At 37.2% G+C, this 21,142-nt stretch overlaps 1 protein-coding gene across 2 annotated transcripts in view; it reads left to right on the top strand.

Moving 5' to 3' along the window:
* BRINP3 (BMP/retinoic acid inducible neural specific 3) overlaps window positions 1–21,142 on the top strand; it is a 201,518-nt gene that overhangs the window by 145,279 nt on the left and 35,097 nt on the right. For both annotated transcript variants that reach the window (XM_062581502.1, XM_062581503.1), the window contains one exon: window positions 2,545–2,781. In XM_062581502.1, coding sequence (XP_062437486.1) covers window positions 2,545–2,781 — 237 coding nt within the window. The remainder of the gene's footprint in view (window positions 1–2,544; window positions 2,782–21,142) is intronic.

Raw genomic sequence — 21,142 nt, 5'->3', positions numbered from 1 at the left:
ATGAGCATCTCATTATTACTCCTATGAAAGACTAAATTCTCTGATTTACTTACTTGTGCATACCTCTAATAAAGAGGGCATAACAGCAGCACAGCAGCATATATAGGACTGCTATAAACAGCAGTGTATACCTCTGATACACTTGTGTACATATAGAAAGAGAGCAGGATTTCGTTCTCAATTTGCAGTTACAGGTGGTTAATCACAATATTATTTCCAATTTTAAGCGTTTTTGCTGTTGGTTCATAAATCAGTTAAACGGAGAGTGTGAATTTTCTGCTGATTATTAACAGATTGTCAGGGAAAGATTATCTTCCTATTTAGTATATCTATACATGTTTCTTTTTCTTTTTTACCTTTCCCTTCTCCCTCTGGAAGGAGAGAACAGGTTAAATGCCATACTATCACACAGTGATTTTACAGGCAATATATATATATTTTTAAGACAATCTAATTATTTTCACTAGTATTCAGTGAAAAGTCCCCAGAAATAATTTGCCACTTTAAATGATCTCCAGCATTTGAATGACATTTGTCAGTTCGAGTTTGGAAATTAGTCTTTGCATCTGTCTGATGGAGGTTAGACACATGTCACTGTGGCATCATTAAAAGGAATATATTACTAGAGCTGCTTAAACTATTTTGTATTTATTATGCACGAGCTGAACAAGACCCAAGACTGCTGATCTAGGTTTGCTTTTTGTTTCACAGTTTCAAGACTTTTCACAAGAATACTTGCACATTGAAATGTATACCCAGGTAGCAAGGATTTTACAAGTTTTGATATGAGGCAGAAGAAAGCACAAACGGATCTGGCTTTAGCAATGCTATCAGTGGTCTCTTATGCTTTCATGATATGGCTTTCTGCTTGAAAAGTTTATAAAATAATCATTACAGCTCTTATTTTTGCATACCTAACAATAAGGAACAAATGTCCATGGAACTGAACAAGTGCCTGTATGGTAGAGAACTATATCACAAATAACCTATCCATATACTGAAAACTGACTTGGCCCACTAATAAGGTCCATTACTTCCAGCAAGACCGATTTTGATTTTAGATACTTTTAAATGCGCCTCTTATAGCCACAGAAAATAAAGCCAAAAAGATGAGGTGCCTTATTGTGGTTTTTTGATTGATGTGTTGTTTAATACAGTAATAGCTGCAGCTGATAACTGATAGCACAGATCATTTAAAATGTTTCTATATAAAATGCTCATCCCCATCATTGGGGTCATATGAACAGTGTTGAAAATTTTCAGAGGAGGATGTCTATGTTTCTGGTCACAAATATTCTGAATTTTTAATTCATCTGCTCTGTGGTTCCAATGCAATGGACACTTTTGCAGGGCCTCTGCTTGTCATGACAGGGTAAGACATGAAAACACGTTTCAGAGTAAGTCAGAACATAACCGGAGCCTTTTGAAACAAAACGGCAGCTAGACTTTGCACCCCTTTTCCATGTAAAGCCTTGAGTAGATTGAAGAATTAATTATCTTTTTCAGGCTTTTGAAGCCCTACCCAGCATGTCCAGATGATGGTTCCTCTGGCATTTTGAAATTCCTTCCAGGAAATAGGTAACATCTATTTGATAGTACCTGGGCGAAGCCTGTTCCAGTACATGCTGCGGCCAGAGGGCATCACTAGGTGAAGAGGGCCTACGCAGCACGTTAGAAGTCCATGCACTGAAAAAATCAATAACAAAGCTGCTGTTTGTTTGGTTTTATCCAAAGTGATATAATTACAACTCCTAATGACTCATCATATACATATTTTTGTACCACATTTAGGGAGAAAAGTCCATTAAATATCAGTGCTATAAGACATGAAATATGAGGCTAATTTTATTTTTCTAACATTTCCTCCAGCTCAACTTCTCTCATCCTTCTTGGTTTGTCTCTACAGAATCATGCACAGATAACTAGAGTAATTTAGATACATTGGTACTTTGGACGTGGCTTGTGGTGCCAAAGGCAACATGGAGAACAATCACTACCGAACAGAAACGTTTACCTTCACCCCTCTGTTTTACCAATTATGCTGTCTCTTTACTCTCCTTGTTGCTGTCTTTCAGGATTGCTTTCCCTTCATCAGCAATCTCAAAATTTGCATTAAATGCTAGCATGAGGATCGTAATTCAGCTGCAAGCTGCAAAACTCTTACAGCAGAGACTGTTCACTCAGCAGTGCTTAACAAGGAAAAGTTGATGTCATCCTTTCTTTCTGTTTTTGACAGTCTCTCCCAGAAATAAATTGCCCTAGTAAATGCTCTATCTGAAGAGCACAGGTTATTGGTTAGTGGAATTTTTATTCCTTACCGAGATGGAAATGTAGGAAATTCTTCTGAAATTAAGTCTTAAGCAAGGAAATATATAACATTGTGCAAATGCTAGATAGACAGTAAATTGACCTAAATAAGCTATAGTTTCCTTTCATACCTATCTTTTTCCTTTTTTTTTTTTTTTTTGTTTTTTTGTTTTGCTACCAGTTTAGGGAAGCATCCCTCTGCATTTAGTAACATAATGCCTACTTTATTTCCTTCAGGTCTTCAGGTCATCCTGCCCGAGTATCTGCAAGAGCATTTTGTACAGGCAGCTCTGAGCTACATCGCCTGCAACTCGGAAGGGGAGTTCATCTGCAAGGACAATGACTGCTGGTGTCAGTGTGGGCCCAAATTCCCGGAGTGCAACTGTCCCTACATGGACATTCAAGCCATGGAAGAAAATCTGCTTCGCATAAGTGAGATCTGGAATGCATACAACAGTGAATTTGAAGAATCCGGTAAGAGGCTTTAAATTATTTCCATCTGTTGGGCTGCAGCTTGCAAAATGTATTTGTATAGCAACCTCCATTTGCAATTGCCAGAACGATTCGTATGTCAAAAGCTAACCAAATGCTTATGTGCCTTCTTGACCAGAGTCTTAATTATTATCATGTTCTGATAAGAAAAGCTCCCTCACCTCATGAGGTTCAGCAGTATGTGTTGTACATTGCTGATTGCATTAGGATTTCGGCAAGCTGTGTTTGAACGTGCAATTGCTGCACTTTGTGGAGTCTAGGGCTGCTGAAGGGTTGCTCCCTTCTGGAGCAAGAAGTGTACTGATGGGAGGAGACAGCAGAATGGAGGAGGAACAAGCTCAGATACTGCACAGATAATGTGAACTTCTGAAACAACAGCTTGTGCTCACATCTCTGTTGAGCATAAGCATTGGGTCAAAGTTTCTCCTGTACTTCCCTTTTATTCCATCCTTCCAGAGATACCAAGACAGATCTGGAGGGTTCAATTTGCCCTTAATTTACCAAGCTGTTAGCAATTCATCCATCGTAGCTGGTAGCTTGCTCCTTCATGTGATTTCTGTTTAAATGCACTTTCCCATTTTGTTTCTATAACAAGTTTTTGCTGCACTGGTTCTCTCTAAAGCATCAAGGTTGGCATCATACATCATTTTACTTGTCCTTATCATCAGAACTTCCAGACCCATAAAGAATGGGAATTGCAGGTAAAATCGGCTTTGAACAACTATTTTCACAACTCACTCACTCAATGATATCAGTAACAGCTGCCTAGCCAGATGGTGGGAAAAGTAAAGGGAGCTCAGCAGAGCTGAGAAAAATGAAAAAAAAAAATAAATGATGGAGATAAGGAAGGAGGAGAAAAAAGGCAGGAAAAAGCAGAATAAACGCAGAAAGAGAAGGGAAAAAAAAGCAACTAATCTGAAGTGATTTTCACTAGAGAAAAAGGAAAAGGAAGAGAGGGGAAAAAAACAATGCTATGGGGATGGGCAGAGCGCCAGAGAACCGAGGACATATCAGTACAATACTTAGCTGTGAACATGCACATCCGCTTACTTTCATTTTTTACCTTGGTTGTCTCATTAAAGATTGGTTTCTCTTTTCAGGGTTAAAATTTTCAAAAGACTCTAACTCTGCTGTGTTTTCCGTTGCTATAAGTCTTTAGTGAAATTTGAGGCATAAACGTATGAGTATCCCTTTTGAAGATCTCAGACCATTTTTCTAGTTCTTGTCTCACTCTATCCTATGAGTGTATATCACAAATTGCATATCACAAATGAGGATATAGAACTTATATTTTCCTTGGAGGATCATAGACATTACTGATTATAAAAATGTTTCATTTCTGTGTACATAAAAATAGCATTTTTGCAATGGTAGTTTTGACACCACTAGTCGTTTCTGGAGTTACACTTTCATTTACTGCCTTGTGAATCAAGTGTACTGAATCTACAGAAGGACACAGCTTTGTTTACCATATTTTGCCCTGTTCAAATGGGATGTGGCGTTATTCAGTGACTGAAGAACGTCAGTCGATGTCACCTACTTAATGGCAGTTTCAGCTTGCAGAAAGCATACTGGATAATGAATGTATTTCTGCCTCAGTGGAGGATTTTCATTGCAAGCTGTACAGAATAGCATACAGGGGCACCACTTTTCTTATAAAGCAGAATAGCTAATTGCTGGCTACACCTAGCATCCCAATCTCGGGATTCAGAGACCTGAATGCTGGGGGGAGAAGGAGGTAAGAGTTTGATTCTGTGCTTTCATGAAAGGCTCCTTAGCTAGGCTCCTTAGCTATATTGTGTTGATCATTGAAATGACAACTTTACGTGCATGTGTCAAGTAATTACTAGGAGGTGTGTTTATTAAAAAGGGTGGCGTAGAGATTATTAACATCAGTAAGCCACGTGCCACATTCTTTAGCCTTTGAATTATTTAAATTACTCTTAATTTAATAAATATATAAAACACCTATTTCTAAATCTCACAGGTAGCTTAGAAATGTTCTGCTTTCATTTAGAGACTTTTGCATAAAGACATGCACCGCAAGATGGTATAGGTGACCTCACTGTGTTTGGGTCTGCAATCTGTTGAAAAAAAGTTGGCAAGTGAACTTTTGATAGATAACTTTGTTATTGCCGTTTCAACCTCCCATAAACCTATATAAATCATAGATTACTATCTGAAAAGCTAGTGTCACATCCAGACGGTAAATAGATTTCTAGCCACACTGACTATTGAGATTCTGAAAACCTTTGAGATTATGAAATATTTAAGCTATGAAACATATCTTAACAAAGGTCAGCATTACCTGATTCATGTTAATAACATATTTTTTGAATAAAAGTGCCTCGCATTAAACAAAAGTAATATTTTAAATAGATTTTATCTGACTTTTATATGGCAAATATATCCTTCGGGTTTTGTCTAAATCAGCATGAGTCAGCTTTTGGGACATCATTTTGGTTGGAATGCATTTATAGTAAAAATAAATTAGCCAGAAAATAAGTATGAAAGAGGGCAAGGTAAGGTATTGATTTCAAGTCTGAGTAGATAACGGACAGGATAACCCAGAGCTACAGAACCCATACAGCCTACTGCTAACTACATAGGAATAAATGAATGAATGAATTTCTTTAACATACATGACCTCTGGATCCAAGTTACATGCAGGTATCTTCATTTTCTAACTTTTCCGTCTTCCGTCTTCCCCTTCCTTATCTTACTTATAACAAGACAGTTCTCTGAATAGAGAGAAAGGTTTTGTCCCTAGATGCAGGTCTGTAAAACCTACTGGGTTCACTTGAGGTCATGCATATTTTCTCTGGACAGAATTTAGCCTAAAGAGGAAGAAGCAAATATTTTGTTTAAGATGACTTTTTTGCTGTCAGTGTTATCTCCCCTTCTGTCTGTTCTGGATAAAACAATTGAGGAATAGATTTTTCAAAGGCAGAAGTGGCAGTTCTTCGTTTCCTAACTCCCATTTAAAATCAATCAGTAGCTAACTGCTGTTTGTATCTTTGAAAATCTCTGCCTGAATCTCCAGGAATAAAGAAAAGGAAAAAAAAAAAAAAACACTATTATTTTCTCTAAGACCTACTGCTTTCTTCCAAATTAATCAGATTACAGTATTGTTTTGCTTTTCAAATCATGAGATGCAAAAAGAAATCATCTATCCCTAACTAAAATTCAAATCTCTCCTATACAACAATTGCATGTAGCAAATTACTTAGTATGGCCACTCTTTGCATATACTCCCAACTATGATAAGTAATTATGTTAAATGAATGAGAAATTAGATGAAGAGGAAGTATGTGCCTCACTGAAGGATTTTGCCTGGTTTCCATATAGGAAAACATTGATCTGCAATTGGCATTTGCTGGTAGCGTCAGTTCAGCTTGGAGCAAGGGTGATTAATAGAAACTTGAAGACCAAGTGAAATTCCAATTCAGAATGTGTCATTCCTTGTTATGTGCAGCTTTCATTTCACTCAGGCTCTTCTGGCATCTTTTAAGAACTTCAATTTTGGAGGACATTGAGCAGTATGTTATTTACCTCACAGTAGATCTGGCTGGCTTTTTCATCTTTCTAGTTGCCCTCCAGAAATACCTACTTGATCGCAATTAGCTCAGTGAGTTTCCTATAACCTCTTATGTACTGTGTTCTCACTCAAAGAAAAGACAAGAGAGCTACTTCAGATTGTTTAATCCGAGCCATCTGCTTATTCCTTATCACATCTTGTGGCCTTCAAACTTAGCTGCTACTCTTACAAGAAGAGCAGCTGTTTCCTTATGAAAAACCCATCCTGAAGCTGTTCAACCTTTATTAAAAGATTTCATGAGTTTCTCGAGGCCTTTGGCTGAATGAACACGCACTCAGAAATCTCTCTGAGAATGCCACTCCAAGAAGCCATGTTTTTTCACCATATCACCTGACAATTGGCTTAGAAATATCATCTCTGATGCAGTCAAACAGTGACATTATCCTTTTTTTATGTGCATGAAATGAGCCTTTTACTGGAATTTATTGCGTAAAAGGACAGTTAGATGATCGAGTTGGTCTCTTGTTCTCACAGGCCACTAGATTTAACTGAGATCCCAGAACAGGAGGTCGAGCAACATTTAGATTAAAGCACTGCAGTCTTCTCCAACACATACACATTTAACTTCCCTCTTTTTTTTGTGTGTCGTATTTTTCATGTTATGTGAAATATTGCCACTTTTCCTGCATCCCTTTATCCCCAGCATCAGGACCATGTGCGATCTTTGGCTCTCCCTATTACTCCATTCTCTCAGTAAATCTTATTTTTCCTGTTCAGGAAAGGGTTTTGATTTAAACATCCAAGTGCTACATATTTTCACACACTAAACAAGCCTCAAGTGATTCCCCCAGAAAGTGCCAAAATTTAGATGCATTTAAGGTATGATGAGACATTTTGCAGCTTATTGTCCCACCAGCATTGAAGATGATATCAACGAACATCTCTTGTTGTACATCACTGATTTGGGAATTTTTTCGGAGTCTTGACAAGCCTTAACATACAAAAAAGCAAATTCCAGTATGCAACTGTGCCAACTGCTGGCTGGCAACAGCACTCTAGAGTTTATGACCCACTGCTTTAAAACACCTGGAAGGCATAAAGACCCACAAAAAAAGGTCATATATCACTTTTTGATAGCAAAGTTAACAGAAAGGCTGTGCTTTAACAGCCTACTCATTATACCAGCTTATCCAACATCCCAGCTGATGGGAAGAGATTGCAGAGTAGGAATTTAATGACACATTCTGAATTGGAATTTCACTTGGTCTTCAAGTTTCTATTAATCACCCTTGCTCAAATTTGAACTGACACTACAAGCAAATGCCAAATACTTACTGTCATAAATAGCGCAAGCTTTCACCGTAGTTACCACTAGATGACCAGCTTATCCTTCCTCAAAGGGTGAGAGAATGATTTCTCTTACCCTTTGAGGTGACATCTTCCATGTTTCCTTCCAAGTTGCTTCCTAGATTTAGTTAGTAGTTTTTTTCTTGTTATATAGAAAATGAGAGAGACACAACAGATCATTTTTCTTTTCTTAGTAGCTATGAATCAGTATAATGGGATTTATAGAGAGGACTAGTCCAGCCAAATGCTCTGTGTTGTCTGCAGAAAAATAATGAATATGGAAGTTGATGGAGGAATTTAGCAGCAAGGATAATAAGATGGTAATATATGGTACCATAATCCTCACGTGATTGGCTGCTATATACCTTTGGAAATCTGGACACTTCATTTAAATAATTTCAGTGAAAAGAGCTTTCATGTGAAAGTAGGATGCTCAGTGATAGCTAAAAGAAATTTGTAGCAAACTATGTTGTGACTTCATTACATGTTTTAAAATGAGGATGAAAGGATTGCTTGAACTATAGATGTCAAAAACATGTTTCCATAATTTTACTTTTTATCACTAACATTTATGAGACCTCCTGGAAGTAAACTCTTCTTCCATTCAAGCATTTATTTTTATAATTAGCTTACATGCAGTGGCAGCTTGCTGTCTTGCCATTGCATTTTTCCCAAGTGCTGAACAGTTGATTTCTTTTCTGTTGAAGGCAACAAAACATTTCTTGGAATATTTCTTTGAAAGGCATGGAATAAGTGGACGTGCAGCAAAGATATGAGGAAGTATGTTTTCAAAACAACTTTGAAATGGAAAAATTATTCTTCTAATATTATTCTAATATTCAGTGTAATTATAAAATACTGTAGAAGCAAATAGCATGTCTGCACAAATTGGACAGAAAACTTTTTGTGCTTTCAGGTGTTTCAGTGAAGTGCTGAAATAAGCACTTCACTGATTTTTTAATCAGGTGTAGTCCATTAAATTCACGGATTTGATGTATATGTTTATGTATATGTTTATATGTTTATGTTTATTTGATGTATATGTTTAAATGTTAATCATCAGCTTAAAGGGATCAGAGCCAGAACATCTAGGACCATGAAGAATTTGGCCCACTGGACACAAAAACTCTTTATACTACCAAATAGGTGGCTTCACAGACATAAGCAAAAGCCAAAAATCCTTCTGTAAATATTTTGAAATATATCCTACTACAGTTTTAGAAGACAAACTTCTGGTCTCAAATGTGGAGTTTGAGTCTTCCAACTTCTACATCTGTCTTATAGAGATATTGTAAAAGGTGAAATTCAGTATTTTAGAAAGTGACAATAGTATAAATGCAACCAAAGTCAATTGATATTAACTTTCAAATAAATATTTGCTGAAACTATTTTTTCATTGTACATCCACTCTCCATCACTGCTGTGATTGCAAAATACTAGCTGAACTGAATTGCTATTGCAAGCTATTTCTTTTTTAAGTGCCTAGATTCAAAGGATTTGGATTTCATGGCTAAAGCATCTCATAATTCCATAATAATTCCAGGATATCTTGCTACTACTCAGTGATGCAGTTTACACGTACCAGCTTAAAATTATCTGAAAAAATCCAGAGTTTTGAAAGGTTCACCTGAAAATTAGATTTGAATCCTCAGTTAAAGTGCATACAATGTTACCAAAGTCATTCTAGTTTGTATCAGCATAGGATTTGTTCTGAGACTTTACAGTACTGCTTCCTCAGTTCAATTATTTTTCCTTTCTTTTACAGCAGTTGAAATACTGCTATTCCCAAAAATCTCTTGCAAAAGAGAACTGGATGTAAAGAATTGGGGAAAGCAGGTTCTAAGAGTGGATGAAAAGCCTATTTCTGAATTCTGTATCAGCAATGCTGCAGATGAGGAAGTTCAGGCATCTCATTCTTTTTGGGGGTAGTATTTGCACCTCATACAATTACTTTAATGTTGAAATCTACACAAGGTAATAGAAGAGATCATCTGCGCTATGCTCTTCCATAATATTCAGTGAGATTTAGGGAATTATCCATTTAACAGTCTGATGAATTTTTATCTCCATCTTTAAAATTACAAAACCTCATAGTGGTGGCAAAACACCATATTTTGATAACACACCTCCAGAATCTCTCAAATTCTTTCCATCACCCTTCTTCTTCAATTCATATTGTCCCATATGAAATCTGAGCATCGTGTAAAAGAAAATACAAACTCTGAAATAAGAAAGGATCTTTGCATTAAACATGTCTGTTTCCCAGATCTGCCAATCTACTTGATTGAAAACAAGCACAGCAGAAGCCCAAAGCTGGTCCTGGGAAAAGTAAGGAATTAGCCTTCTCTCACCCTAGAAGTTAATCTAGATCTTTATCAATGGAAACTCATATACGAATTTCCACATTCACTTTGGCAAACATTTTTACCATTGAATACCACTAAAAGACAGCATGTGTTTTATTTTTACCCTTTTCGTTTTGCAGCTAATGGTGGTGTTCACTTCTGAGTCATTCGAGTTGGATCTCTCAAGAGGTTGGCCAACCATTTGTGGTCATGCTGTAGTTCTCCAAAAAAGCCCCATGTGCCACCTCCAGGCCTCACAACCACTTTGCTGCATTTTGTGAAGGATCCATTTGCTCATAGTGAAGCCAGTTTCCCATACACAGGCTGCTAAGCATGATAAAATACTGTCTTTCAGTAAAATCAAGAATGGCGATTCCAACTGTTACCAACGTAAAAGCACAAAGGTGCTCGAGGGCGACTTCTTCCCACCCTCTGCTATTCTTATGAATTTGCTACAGATTGGCAGTATTGCCTTTATGATTATTGAGGCCTTAGAAAGCTGTAAAGAAGGAATTCTGTTTGCTTCCAAAGTTAGAAAAAGGCCATGAGAGTTACTCAGGTACATAAATATATCCACAGCAAGTGATTGTATTTACTCTCAAAATCAGCTCAAACCTCTTATTATTTCACAGGGAAGAGAATTTCACTGTCTCATTATTCTTGCTTCTAGAGATTCTTGGATGTCAATCACACACTTATTTATATACCTGTTGAGAGTTTTAGGGCTTTTTGTTTTTTTTTTTATTTTTTTGAGTCAGTTTGAATAATAATTAAAAACTAGTGGAAGTAGCCAGGGTAATCAAAAGGGTTCAATTCACCCACAAAAGAATATTTATACTGAAATAAAACCAACATGAACACAGCCAGTGAAACAAAATGTAAATTTAAATCTGTGAGGACTGTTCTGAAGACAGAAATCCCAGACATCTGGTTTGACAGAATGTGTTACGACAGCAGCCAATGACAAATAAAGACATTCTAGAGGAAATGTGAATTTCCACGTAAGCCACAATGACGTTTCCGTCATCAGATAAACAGTGTTTTTTTCATCATTTCATGCAATGTTGTCACTTTTGGAAGTTCTGGAATCATCTTAATTATGAATTATTTGAATATCTTTCAATAGTGTATGAGGGAAAGCAATCAGCGTCTCTCATGTGTAGTTCATTCTTTCTCTTCATCTTCATCAGGCAAGCACTTAAAAATATTGCTATAATTATAGTGTGTCATATTATTTCCAGGCAATGCTACAGCCAGACTGAATTTAGTCAGTGATATTTAGCTCTATCCATCTCTCTAGTTAGTCAGAAAAATCCAGTATAATTTTGTTTGCCGTCCTAGTAAGACACTGTTTTTTGCTATTCCTCTGTTGGAAGTTCTTTCTGAAAGCTGCTTTAGCAAACATGGGCACCATGGGATTCCTTTTTATTGCCTCTCACTATCTTCAAATCAAAGTCACTTAGTTGACAAGTAAAAAGTTTTTTTTTTTTTTTCCTAGCAACCAAGCCTGCAGATTTACTACACGATGTAGACATCAGCTTGGATTCTGGCCTTCTCCCTTATCATAATTAGTAATAACCAAATACAGTCACAGTAATTCCTGCGCAGCTTATTTTGCTTTATTTTTTTTTCCAGACTTCCTTTGGTTAATCACTAGGTAAAATTACTCTGTTTTTTTTAAGGTTCCCTCTGATCCTTTTAGTAGGATTTTAGGGGGAAAAAATTGAGAATCTACATTCTAAGACATTTTAAAGCACAGTTCATGTACTGAATATCTCATTTGCACCTGTTTCAGATTACTAAAAATGAGTGCAAGGGCAGAAGTAAGCTGCAGGTTTAATTTGGAAATGTCATATCACACATAGATGTTGCTATATCTCCTCAGAAGAAACTTCTTGCTGTTGTAACAGAAGAAAAGCACTCAGATTGACTTTCAGAGCTTGTCTTGAGATTCCAAGTCCTAAATAACATTGTGAAGTGAGTAGATTTGATTTGGCACCACAGGCAGCCAGTAAATCTGGAGCCTCAAACTGCCATTTGCAGAGAAGACATTTTCCACTAGAAGTTCTCCTTTACAGGGGTCCAATAACATATTACTGATTTTCCAGTTAGCAGGTTTTAACTCATATGGATGTAGCTAAGTTTAAAAAGGAAACCTGAAATTTAGTCTGAATGCTGAAGGATTTCTTCAGTTTATAAAAACACCAAACTTAACCTCACTCTCGATCCAGCTTTGTTTCCATTGATTCAGAAGGAAGAGAGAGGTCATGGGGTTAGCATGGTTGGCCTCTCCGTTGACCAGAGTAGACCAATTGCTGTGCAAAAGTAGTCTCATTTGAAATATTAATTGAAAGACTCCTTGTGAAAAGTCTGAATAGATTCACTGATGGCTGAAGGTGTTTTTTAATCACTAAGAATAAAGACTTTAATCAATATGGTTCAAAACCGTTTGCCCCTGAGCAGTAGAATAGTGGTTCTTTCTAAAATGGTCCGTACAGCTTCAGGCTTGAAGCCAAAAAACCTCAGCCTCCTGAGTTCTTAATATAATTATTGTTTTCTCTATTATCTTGCAAGGGCGTTAATTTGCCTCCCAGTAATTAACTTCCCCCTGCAGTTGTCAGGAGGTTTAATCAATAGTACATACAGATGCACCAAGCTGTCGTTCCTTCTGTGTTTGATATTCCCCCTGACCCCTGCAGAGGTGTCGCTCTCCTAATAAAACGAACAGGTGGGATGTGCAGAAGTTCTTCGGAGAGCCAGTATCTAAATTGTTCGTCCCCTACTCTGAAACCGAAAGTGCAGCCAATGCTGACGATATAATCGCCTTCATTTCAAACCTAAAAGCATTACACGCCGCCTGTGAAAAGCAGCACCTGGCAAATCAACTTAGTCAAGTTTTACAAGATGCTGCATTCGCTGACCCTTTAAGCCTCCTGATGACATTGTAATAAAAGAGGAGGAGCAGAAGGCTTGATCTAATATAATTCTACCTATGTCCACCGCGTACAGGACATAATGTAATTCCCTTCAAAGCTGGTGACAGAACTTCATTCTTGGTGGAATTCCAATCTGCTCTGGCAGCTTTGGGCTTTCTTTATTAAGAGCGATGTCATTCCGTGGCCTCTCTTTTCTTCTAGGGCAATGTTGTCTGTTCTGATTCATAGCTGCTTAAATCTTCTAACAGCTTAACACCGATTATTTACTTCAGTGTGTTCTCCAAGAACAGTTTTCACTTTCATTCATTCTCTTCCCCAATCTACGCTTCTGTGACTTGTTACATGTTTCTTTGCCTTACCCAGTTTTCGTGTGTTCATGACAGAGAAAAAATTTGGTAGCTTTCTGGGAGACAGAGTTTGCATCTAAATCTGCACATAATAATATGTTCCACGCACTATGTATATTTAAATTGCTCTAGAATAACAACAGACTTCTACACTGAGTAAAAATTAGGATGATTGTGCTGCAGGGACATGCATATATATCAAAACATAAACGGAAATGATTGAATGGTTCACAGAACAAAAAATTCTGAAATAACCTAGAATTCAGTAAAAATAAATTTTGGGAGAGATGAAAGTTTGCAGTTAATTCTAAGGAACATCCAGCTGGTGCCTAGGAATGCAAACATTTTTAAAAGAGTAATGATGCAAAGTCACATCTGAAGAAATACCTGATGAAATGAAGGGAATGTCCTTCAAATATCGAGGTTTTCAGAGACAGCTCTTGGAGTCTGCCTTGCTGATTTTTGAAAAGCAAATTCACTGGCAAGGTCATGTTTAGACTGAGAATAAGAAACAAATCATTTCTTGATTATAGAAAACTTAAGTCCTTTCAGCTCTCAGCACAGTCGATGGAAGATTATTATCTTCTGGCTAGCAATCTTTCAAAACTAATCCTTCATTTGCGGTAAGATACTCTGTCTTTACTAGAATGTTCAATTCTCCAACATCTTCCTCTTTATTTGTGCACCAAGAAGGCTAAAGGCTTGTGAGGGCAGCAGCTGAGGTCTTTTATTCCTTTAAGAGCTTGTCATTCATTGCATTAATTATAGATATGACTAATGCATATATATATTAAAAAATTAATTGCAGTGTAACATTTGAATGAAGTCCCTAAGAAACTATACACTAATGAAGGACCAGAGGATCTCCATTCCACTCCAGTCCTAAGTTCACATACTGGGATATCCAGTAGGAGATATCCAGTAAAAAACAACAACAACAACCAAAAAAAAAAAAAAAAAAAAAAAACAAAAAAAACAAAAAAAAAAAACCTTGCTCAGTTGCTCAGTGCAATTTGTTTCCTCTGGATGTTACAAAGAAGTTAGATTGTACCAGAAGTTAGATTGTACCAGTTCAAATAGCCTGCTCAGGATTAAATGCTGAGTTTCTCTCCTCCTTCCTATGCAGTCTGCATCTTTCACAGTGCATTCATTTCCTTCTGGCAGTTTGTCCTTCAGAGAGTTGAAAAAAATGTTCATTTGCTTTGGAAAAGCAAATGCTTTAATTACAGGGACAGCTCAAGAATTTACGCTAGCCAGAAGAAAAATGCAAAGTTCAGCATTAGTATCTTTTCTGTGAAGAAGTAAGGTGGCTTCGAGCTGCAGTCTTATGCTTCCTTGGTTTGGATTATTTTCAGATATGTATTTCTTGGAACGCAGCTGCTGCTTCTTCTGACAAATTAAGTAATGTATCATGAACAACTAAAATTCATTGCAACATAAAAACAAATATATGTTCATTTTAGTGCTTTGTCTTCTCCTAGCTTGTGAATCATGGTGGGCTATTTTATAAACTATATATCTTTTATAAATCTCTTTAATAATATCTGCACAATATTGCGGCAGCACTTTATTGAACAGCAGCCTTATCCAGCCATTCGAAATGTAGCTCCTATTGCTTTTTATTCCCTCAGACTACAATTCTACTAGCTCTGTGGTTTGAGGTTTCAATTTGCGACTGACACTGGTATTTGACTTGCTATAATATTTATTGCCCTGATTACAATTAAAAGCAGTGTTATGGGAAAGGAGTGACATTACCATGGTCTTATTATTAGAGTGGAAGGTTTTTCACATACTGTACCGCTATGTGAAAGCGTGATAAGCTATCAGGGATTATGCTATCTTTCCTACCCGAACTCCTGCTTCTCACACTAATTGCAGCTATCACTGTGGACTCCATGGAGGATGCCATTGCCTGGAGCCAAATGTGAATTTATTATTATTATTTGTATTACATGGCAACAATTAAATTTGGGGTCTATTGTGCTAACTACTCTATAAAGATATAGTAAGAGACAGCCACCTCCCTGAAGAACTTGTAGGCTAAGCAGAAAAGACAGCTGAAGGGTAGAAGAGATGAATATTGATCTACAAAATACTACAAAACATTGAGGCAGTTGTTTTGAAGGAAAACAGGAATAATAATCTTTCCATAATTGTAAAACAATGCTTTTTTAACAGAATATGGTAAAGTACTTTGACCTTCATTTTGAAATGATTTTTCATTTTGTCATTTATTATTTTATAATGCTTTATATTATAACACAAAATTAAAGTTTGACATTAAAATGCATAACTTCTGTTCCCTCAAGGTGAAGTATATTGATCGACTTAAAGCAAAGTAAACCAGGAAAACCTTGCAATGTTCCTTTCAGCGGATTGCAGAGGAAGCAGAGACTTTTGGAGAATTTCAGAGCCATTCAAAAGATTTAGGTTGTATTCTAATTTCGGAATCTAAAAATCCTTCCACAAAATGGATTTTCTATGCTCTGCACAGTTCCGCTTAAGACTCTTCTTTGTTCTGAAATGAACAGCTTTAGCAGCTTTCCTTAGCTTTTGTGTGAAATTAATTGGTAGTCTTTACTCCAGTTTCTGGCCTACAACAAAAATAAACCAGTATTTGTATTAAATAGTAGGCTTATTTACAGCATCAGCAGATAAGGCAGCACTGAAATGGGCACAGGGATCTAGCAAATTGGCAGAGGAAGGCTGGATGGCTTGTTTTGCTGCTGTACGTCATCTTTTCCATAGGTAAATGGACAGCTGCTGTTACCAGAGGTTTTCCGTAGCGTTTTTCAGGGCTAATCAAAGCTTTTGGTTGGAACATTTTTTGTTGGCTGTGACTGTTGATCCTTATGCAATACTTTCTGTTTATTTTGACTTACTATTTCAACAAATTTCATTATGTCATAGGGAAGGATATTGAAATCAGTTCTAGGCAAATAATCAGCAAAATTAGACAAGAAGGGAGAAACTGAACTTGCAATCATAACTGAAATTTCAAACTCCTTAAGTAGTCTTTTCCCTCACAGGCATTCCCTGCTTGTTCATACGGTCACCACCAATACTGTCAGAGAAGACCTGGGAGCAAATTGGGAGTGACTACATGTGTTGAGGGTTAGGATTACAGGCAAGAAGGTGTCTTCTCCATCCTGCCAGGTAAAGGAAAGGCTTGTGTAGGGTGGATGCTACTGGGTGGCAGTAACAAGAGACACCTCAGTAATGATAAAACAAGGCAAAGGAACACAGACCTCAAGTGTGGCTACACAAGTGCACACAGCTTGAGAAAAGAGCGGAAAGAACTAGAGCTCGGTATGCAGTCACAGAGCCGCAGTGTCTTTAGAGTAACTGAGATAGAGTGGGAAAGCTCACCCAACTGGAGTGCTGTGCTAGATACGTGCCCTTCAGGAAACACAGGCAGCAATAACAAGAAGGGCAGTTGCTTTCCATGAGGAGGAGAAGCTTGGATATATGGAGCTCTTCAACGGGATGGGTAACATCGGGGTTAAAGCTTGTGGGTCCTGGTCAGAGGAGAGGCCAATGAGGGTGACACTGTGGAGTGAATGTGTTACAGACCACCCATTCAGGTCAAGCAAGTGGATGAAGCATTCTTTAAACATCTGGAAGAAGGCTCTGGAACACAGTCCCTGGCTCTAATGAGGGCCTTTAACCTCCATGACATCTGCTGGAATGCCAGCAGGTGGAACGCTAATGGGCAAGGAGATCTGCAAAAGTTGTTAGAGATAACTTCTTGATATTGATCTTGGACAGGCCAACCAGACTGATGCACAGCTAGATCCACTCTCTAACAAGGAAGTACTGTTTGGAGATGTGATAATCAAATGCTGCAGTGACCATGAAATAGTAAAGTTTAGGATCTGGAGAGAAGGGAGGAAGACTGAACAAGGAAAATGTTGGCCCATTGCTGAATTGGCAAGTGATTTAGTAATTTATCTTTGTTTTCATAAACAGATAAGGCAGGATGCCTACTTTGTCTAAGTCTTCATTGGCAAAGTGTCCCAAATCCTTAGCTTAGTGAAGGAGTTCAAGGAGAAGAGCTACCAGCCGCAGAACAGAGTTGAGTCAGGGATTACTCGAGAGAACTCGACTCATGCAAATCCGTGGATCTAACAGGCCATAGCTGGCTGTATTGAGAGAGTTGGATGGTGTCCTTGTAAGGCCACTCTCTGTTATCCTGGAAAGATCATGGAGATTGGGGAAGATCCCTGAAGACTGGGGAAAGACAAGTGTTACACCTATCTTAAAAAGGATTGTCCAAAAGGATGATCGAGGGAACTGCAGACTGGTCAGCCTCACTTTGATCCCTGGAAAACTCATCAAGCAAGTCCTCTTGGAACATATTTCTGAGCACAGGAAGGAATGCAGGGTCACTGGGTAAATCATGTCTGATCTATCTGATTGTCGTCTTCTGCAATAAAATGATGATTTGTGGATGAGAGGAAAGCAGTTGCTGTCATTTACCTTGGCAGGGAACCCTACCAGGCAACTAGACTTTTCTACCTATCTAGCTGTCCTTCCAAACAGACCACAACATCTTAACTTGGATACCAGAATATTGTAAGAGACAGAGTCTAGGGTGAGTAGGTCTTATACCCTGCCTGGAGATTTGTAACGAGTATTGCAGGGGTCTATTTCAAGACTTGTTCTATTTAATAACTTTATCAATGGCATGGAGGGCATAGAAGAGCGCACTCTTGTCAGGACTGCAGAAAACACTGAAATGAGGGCAGGACAGGGGTCACTACTCAGTAGCTACCACCCAAGGGGGACCCTGACAGGCTGGAGGAACAGGCTGCAACTTTTTGGTTCAAACATATACTATCATATCCTTACATGTTAAGGACCAGTCAGATTGTGTTAATTTGCCTTAAGTCCACCACAATATTTTGTTATTGCCAAAGTAGAACATCTTTTCCACATGTACTCTTGTAGAGTTGTATTTTTTTACTCTTCTGTGAAGGCAGAATCCTATTACATTTAAAACAAGTTTAGGCGTTCGATGGAAAGAAGAGATACATGTATAAATGGCAGTTGCACAGATTTTACAGACAATGCTTAAATGTCACAAATGCTGTCAATCAAACTAATGAACATACACCATTTTATTCACAACAAAGTTTGTCAAAGACTTTTTATTATTGTCATTCTTAGATAAATAAAGAAGGAAAATGTGTCATTAAAGCATCATTTAGAGAAATGACAAAACAGATCATTTCAATTGCTATCTAGTGGTAGATTTCGACATGATAATGTGATATAAAAAGCATTTTTCTTCTTCAGACCTACTTCTACTGAGTGTTTTTAAATGAAAAAAACAGCTACAGTCTAAATTCTTATTCATTTTAGAAAATATATATCTCATATATAAGCCTGTTGTCAATATGGATTCATGTTTCAATTAATAAAGAATTCTTAAACTGTCCAGGTAAAATACTTTTTCACTCACTGTCAGACTAGTTTTTTCTCAGATTTTTTTTTTTTTTTTTGGTCACATTTTGAGATTGGTTTACAAATGATTAGATTAGGTTTAGATTTAGGTTAGATGATGAAGTCCACAATTAGACAAGAATGTATATTTACTAAAACATGATGTTGTAATTCCCTAGAAAGCAGACTTGCTGTCGTAAAATTGAATTATTTCATTTTACATAGAATTGCTTGGCAGAATATGAGATTAAATTAAATGACAATGTAAAAGTTAATGAAAGGTCAGCTCTCCAGCTACTATCAGTTCTAAACGCTGAGGTGAAGGCTGACAATTTTTTGTGGTTTCTTTGCTGTGAAACAATTGTTTTCTTAAAATAACAGCAGTTGCTGATTACCATACAATTGTATAGTGTGCTTTACTTTCTCCTAAACTGCATATAGATTGTTCCCACAATTAATTTCTCATGTAGACATGTACTGCCATTCTGTTTAGCCATTATACAGAACCAATAGAAAAAAAAATCTATATATATATCTTTTTCCTCTAATAGAAGAGTACCCCAAATTGGAATCTTCACATTTACCAGGGAACACGGGAATTTTGTTCTTAGCACATTACTGAGACATCCTGAAATAGAGAGGGTTTCCTAAAGGCGGAGTGAACTATTGTTTTATATCCTCCTGCTCCAGTTATCCTGACTGTAGAGGGCCTGAGATTGTTCCACACCCTCACATAGAGAGTGCCTAAGGCTATGAGGAGGAAAGCTCTTGGATCTTGTCCTCAGAGACTAGAGAGAATCTCTGCTACTCTGATCAGGTAAAGAGTAGCTATTAATTGAAAGAAGATTTTAGGAACCATAGCTGAAAGCTCAGTTGACCTCTGTTTAAAGTGAATGGGAGTAGAAATTCGTATTATGTCACATTTTACAGTATGGCCAGTATTACATTGCACAGTCACAGATTTTAGCCTATGATACCATTATCAACCCAGTACATTGGATTTCTAAGTTAACAGAAGTCTATTGATTTCCAAAATGCTTCATAAGATACTGCCGATTTCCAAAATGCTTCCTAAGATACTCTGAAACAGATCTTGAGAAAGCAGCTAACATGTGACATTTTGATAGTCTGGAAAAGCACTCAGCCACAGCTGAAATGATAACCAAAGTGTATGAATATGTTGGTCTAGTAACTCCAAATATAAAAGAGATGCACAGCATTTGGAATAGAGGACATAGGGGTCCTCTTCTGCTCCAGCACACAGAGCAGACACCTTTTTTTTCCTTGCAACAGGATGTTCTCAGATCTTCTGATGAGGCTTCCTGCATTAGTCTGGTCTTGGCTAGCTCTGCCTGCAGGATGCTAATCAGCGTATTCAGTATACCCTGCTCCTATATCGAACAACATTTAGAATCCAAGTTACAAGTTAAGTAGCCCTAGGTATTTATTACACCCTAAATATGTGCGATATTCATCTGATTTCAGCAATGATTTACTTCCATTGTCATATTTTATAGTTATGCTTTAACACTGACTTATGGTTTGCCATGTCAGTCACTGCACAACTAATATTGAAGGAAGATTTAGCTTGAAGAAATTCAGAAGAGAAAAATCAGGCATGACCATCTAGAAAAATAAACAATTAGGTCAGTCAATGCATAGAATTTATTTTGCACTTTTGCATCATTTGAAGTTAGTAAGCGATATGAAAAAAATGCATTGCATGTGCACCTGATAGCTATCAATCTGAAAATAAATTAAGAAGTACTGAAATTATATCATATCTGGTATCAAATATCATGTTTTAAGAGTATCAGTTTCTATGGCCCCCAGCACTGTAGTATGGAAAGCTGTTAATCCTCAGTAACGGCTGGTATAATGTGTTGATTAGAGTGTAATAGTTTAATCATCTCTGAATGGTAGGAGTTCATGTTGTAGTTTCACAGATCATGAAATGTGTCTGTTTAAGATATGAGGACATTATCTTTTCTTCCCTTTTTTTGCAGAAGGTACTATGTAACCATGCTCATTTTATCTCTGTTTTACCTACACTATGGTGCATTAGCATGTTCATACAGGACTCAGGAATAGTCAAAGTTGATGTTTATTGCCAGGAAAAAAAAGAAATTTTTTTAAAATGTTTTTGCAAGGCAAGTTAAAGGATGTAAACCCTCCTTATCACTTCTGAACACTGCATCTGATTAGTTGTCAGCTGCAGAGCTTATTGCCATTGTGAAAAAGACAGCAAAGAGAAAATGTTTCTTAAATAAGTTATTATAGCAATAAGAAAACTGAAAAGGCACATTATAAGTATATGCTCTCCTCTACGACTTTTTTTTTTCTTGGCATCATGAAACTGATTTTAAGCAAATATACTAGTGT

The sequence above is a fragment of the Rhea pennata genome, chromosome 8 (assembly GCF_028389875.1).
Source record: "Rhea pennata isolate bPtePen1 chromosome 8, bPtePen1.pri, whole genome shotgun sequence".
NCBI classification, from domain to species: Eukaryota; Metazoa; Chordata; class Aves; order Rheiformes; family Rheidae; genus Rhea; species Rhea pennata.
This window is presented reverse-complemented; position numbering and strand designations above follow the sequence as displayed.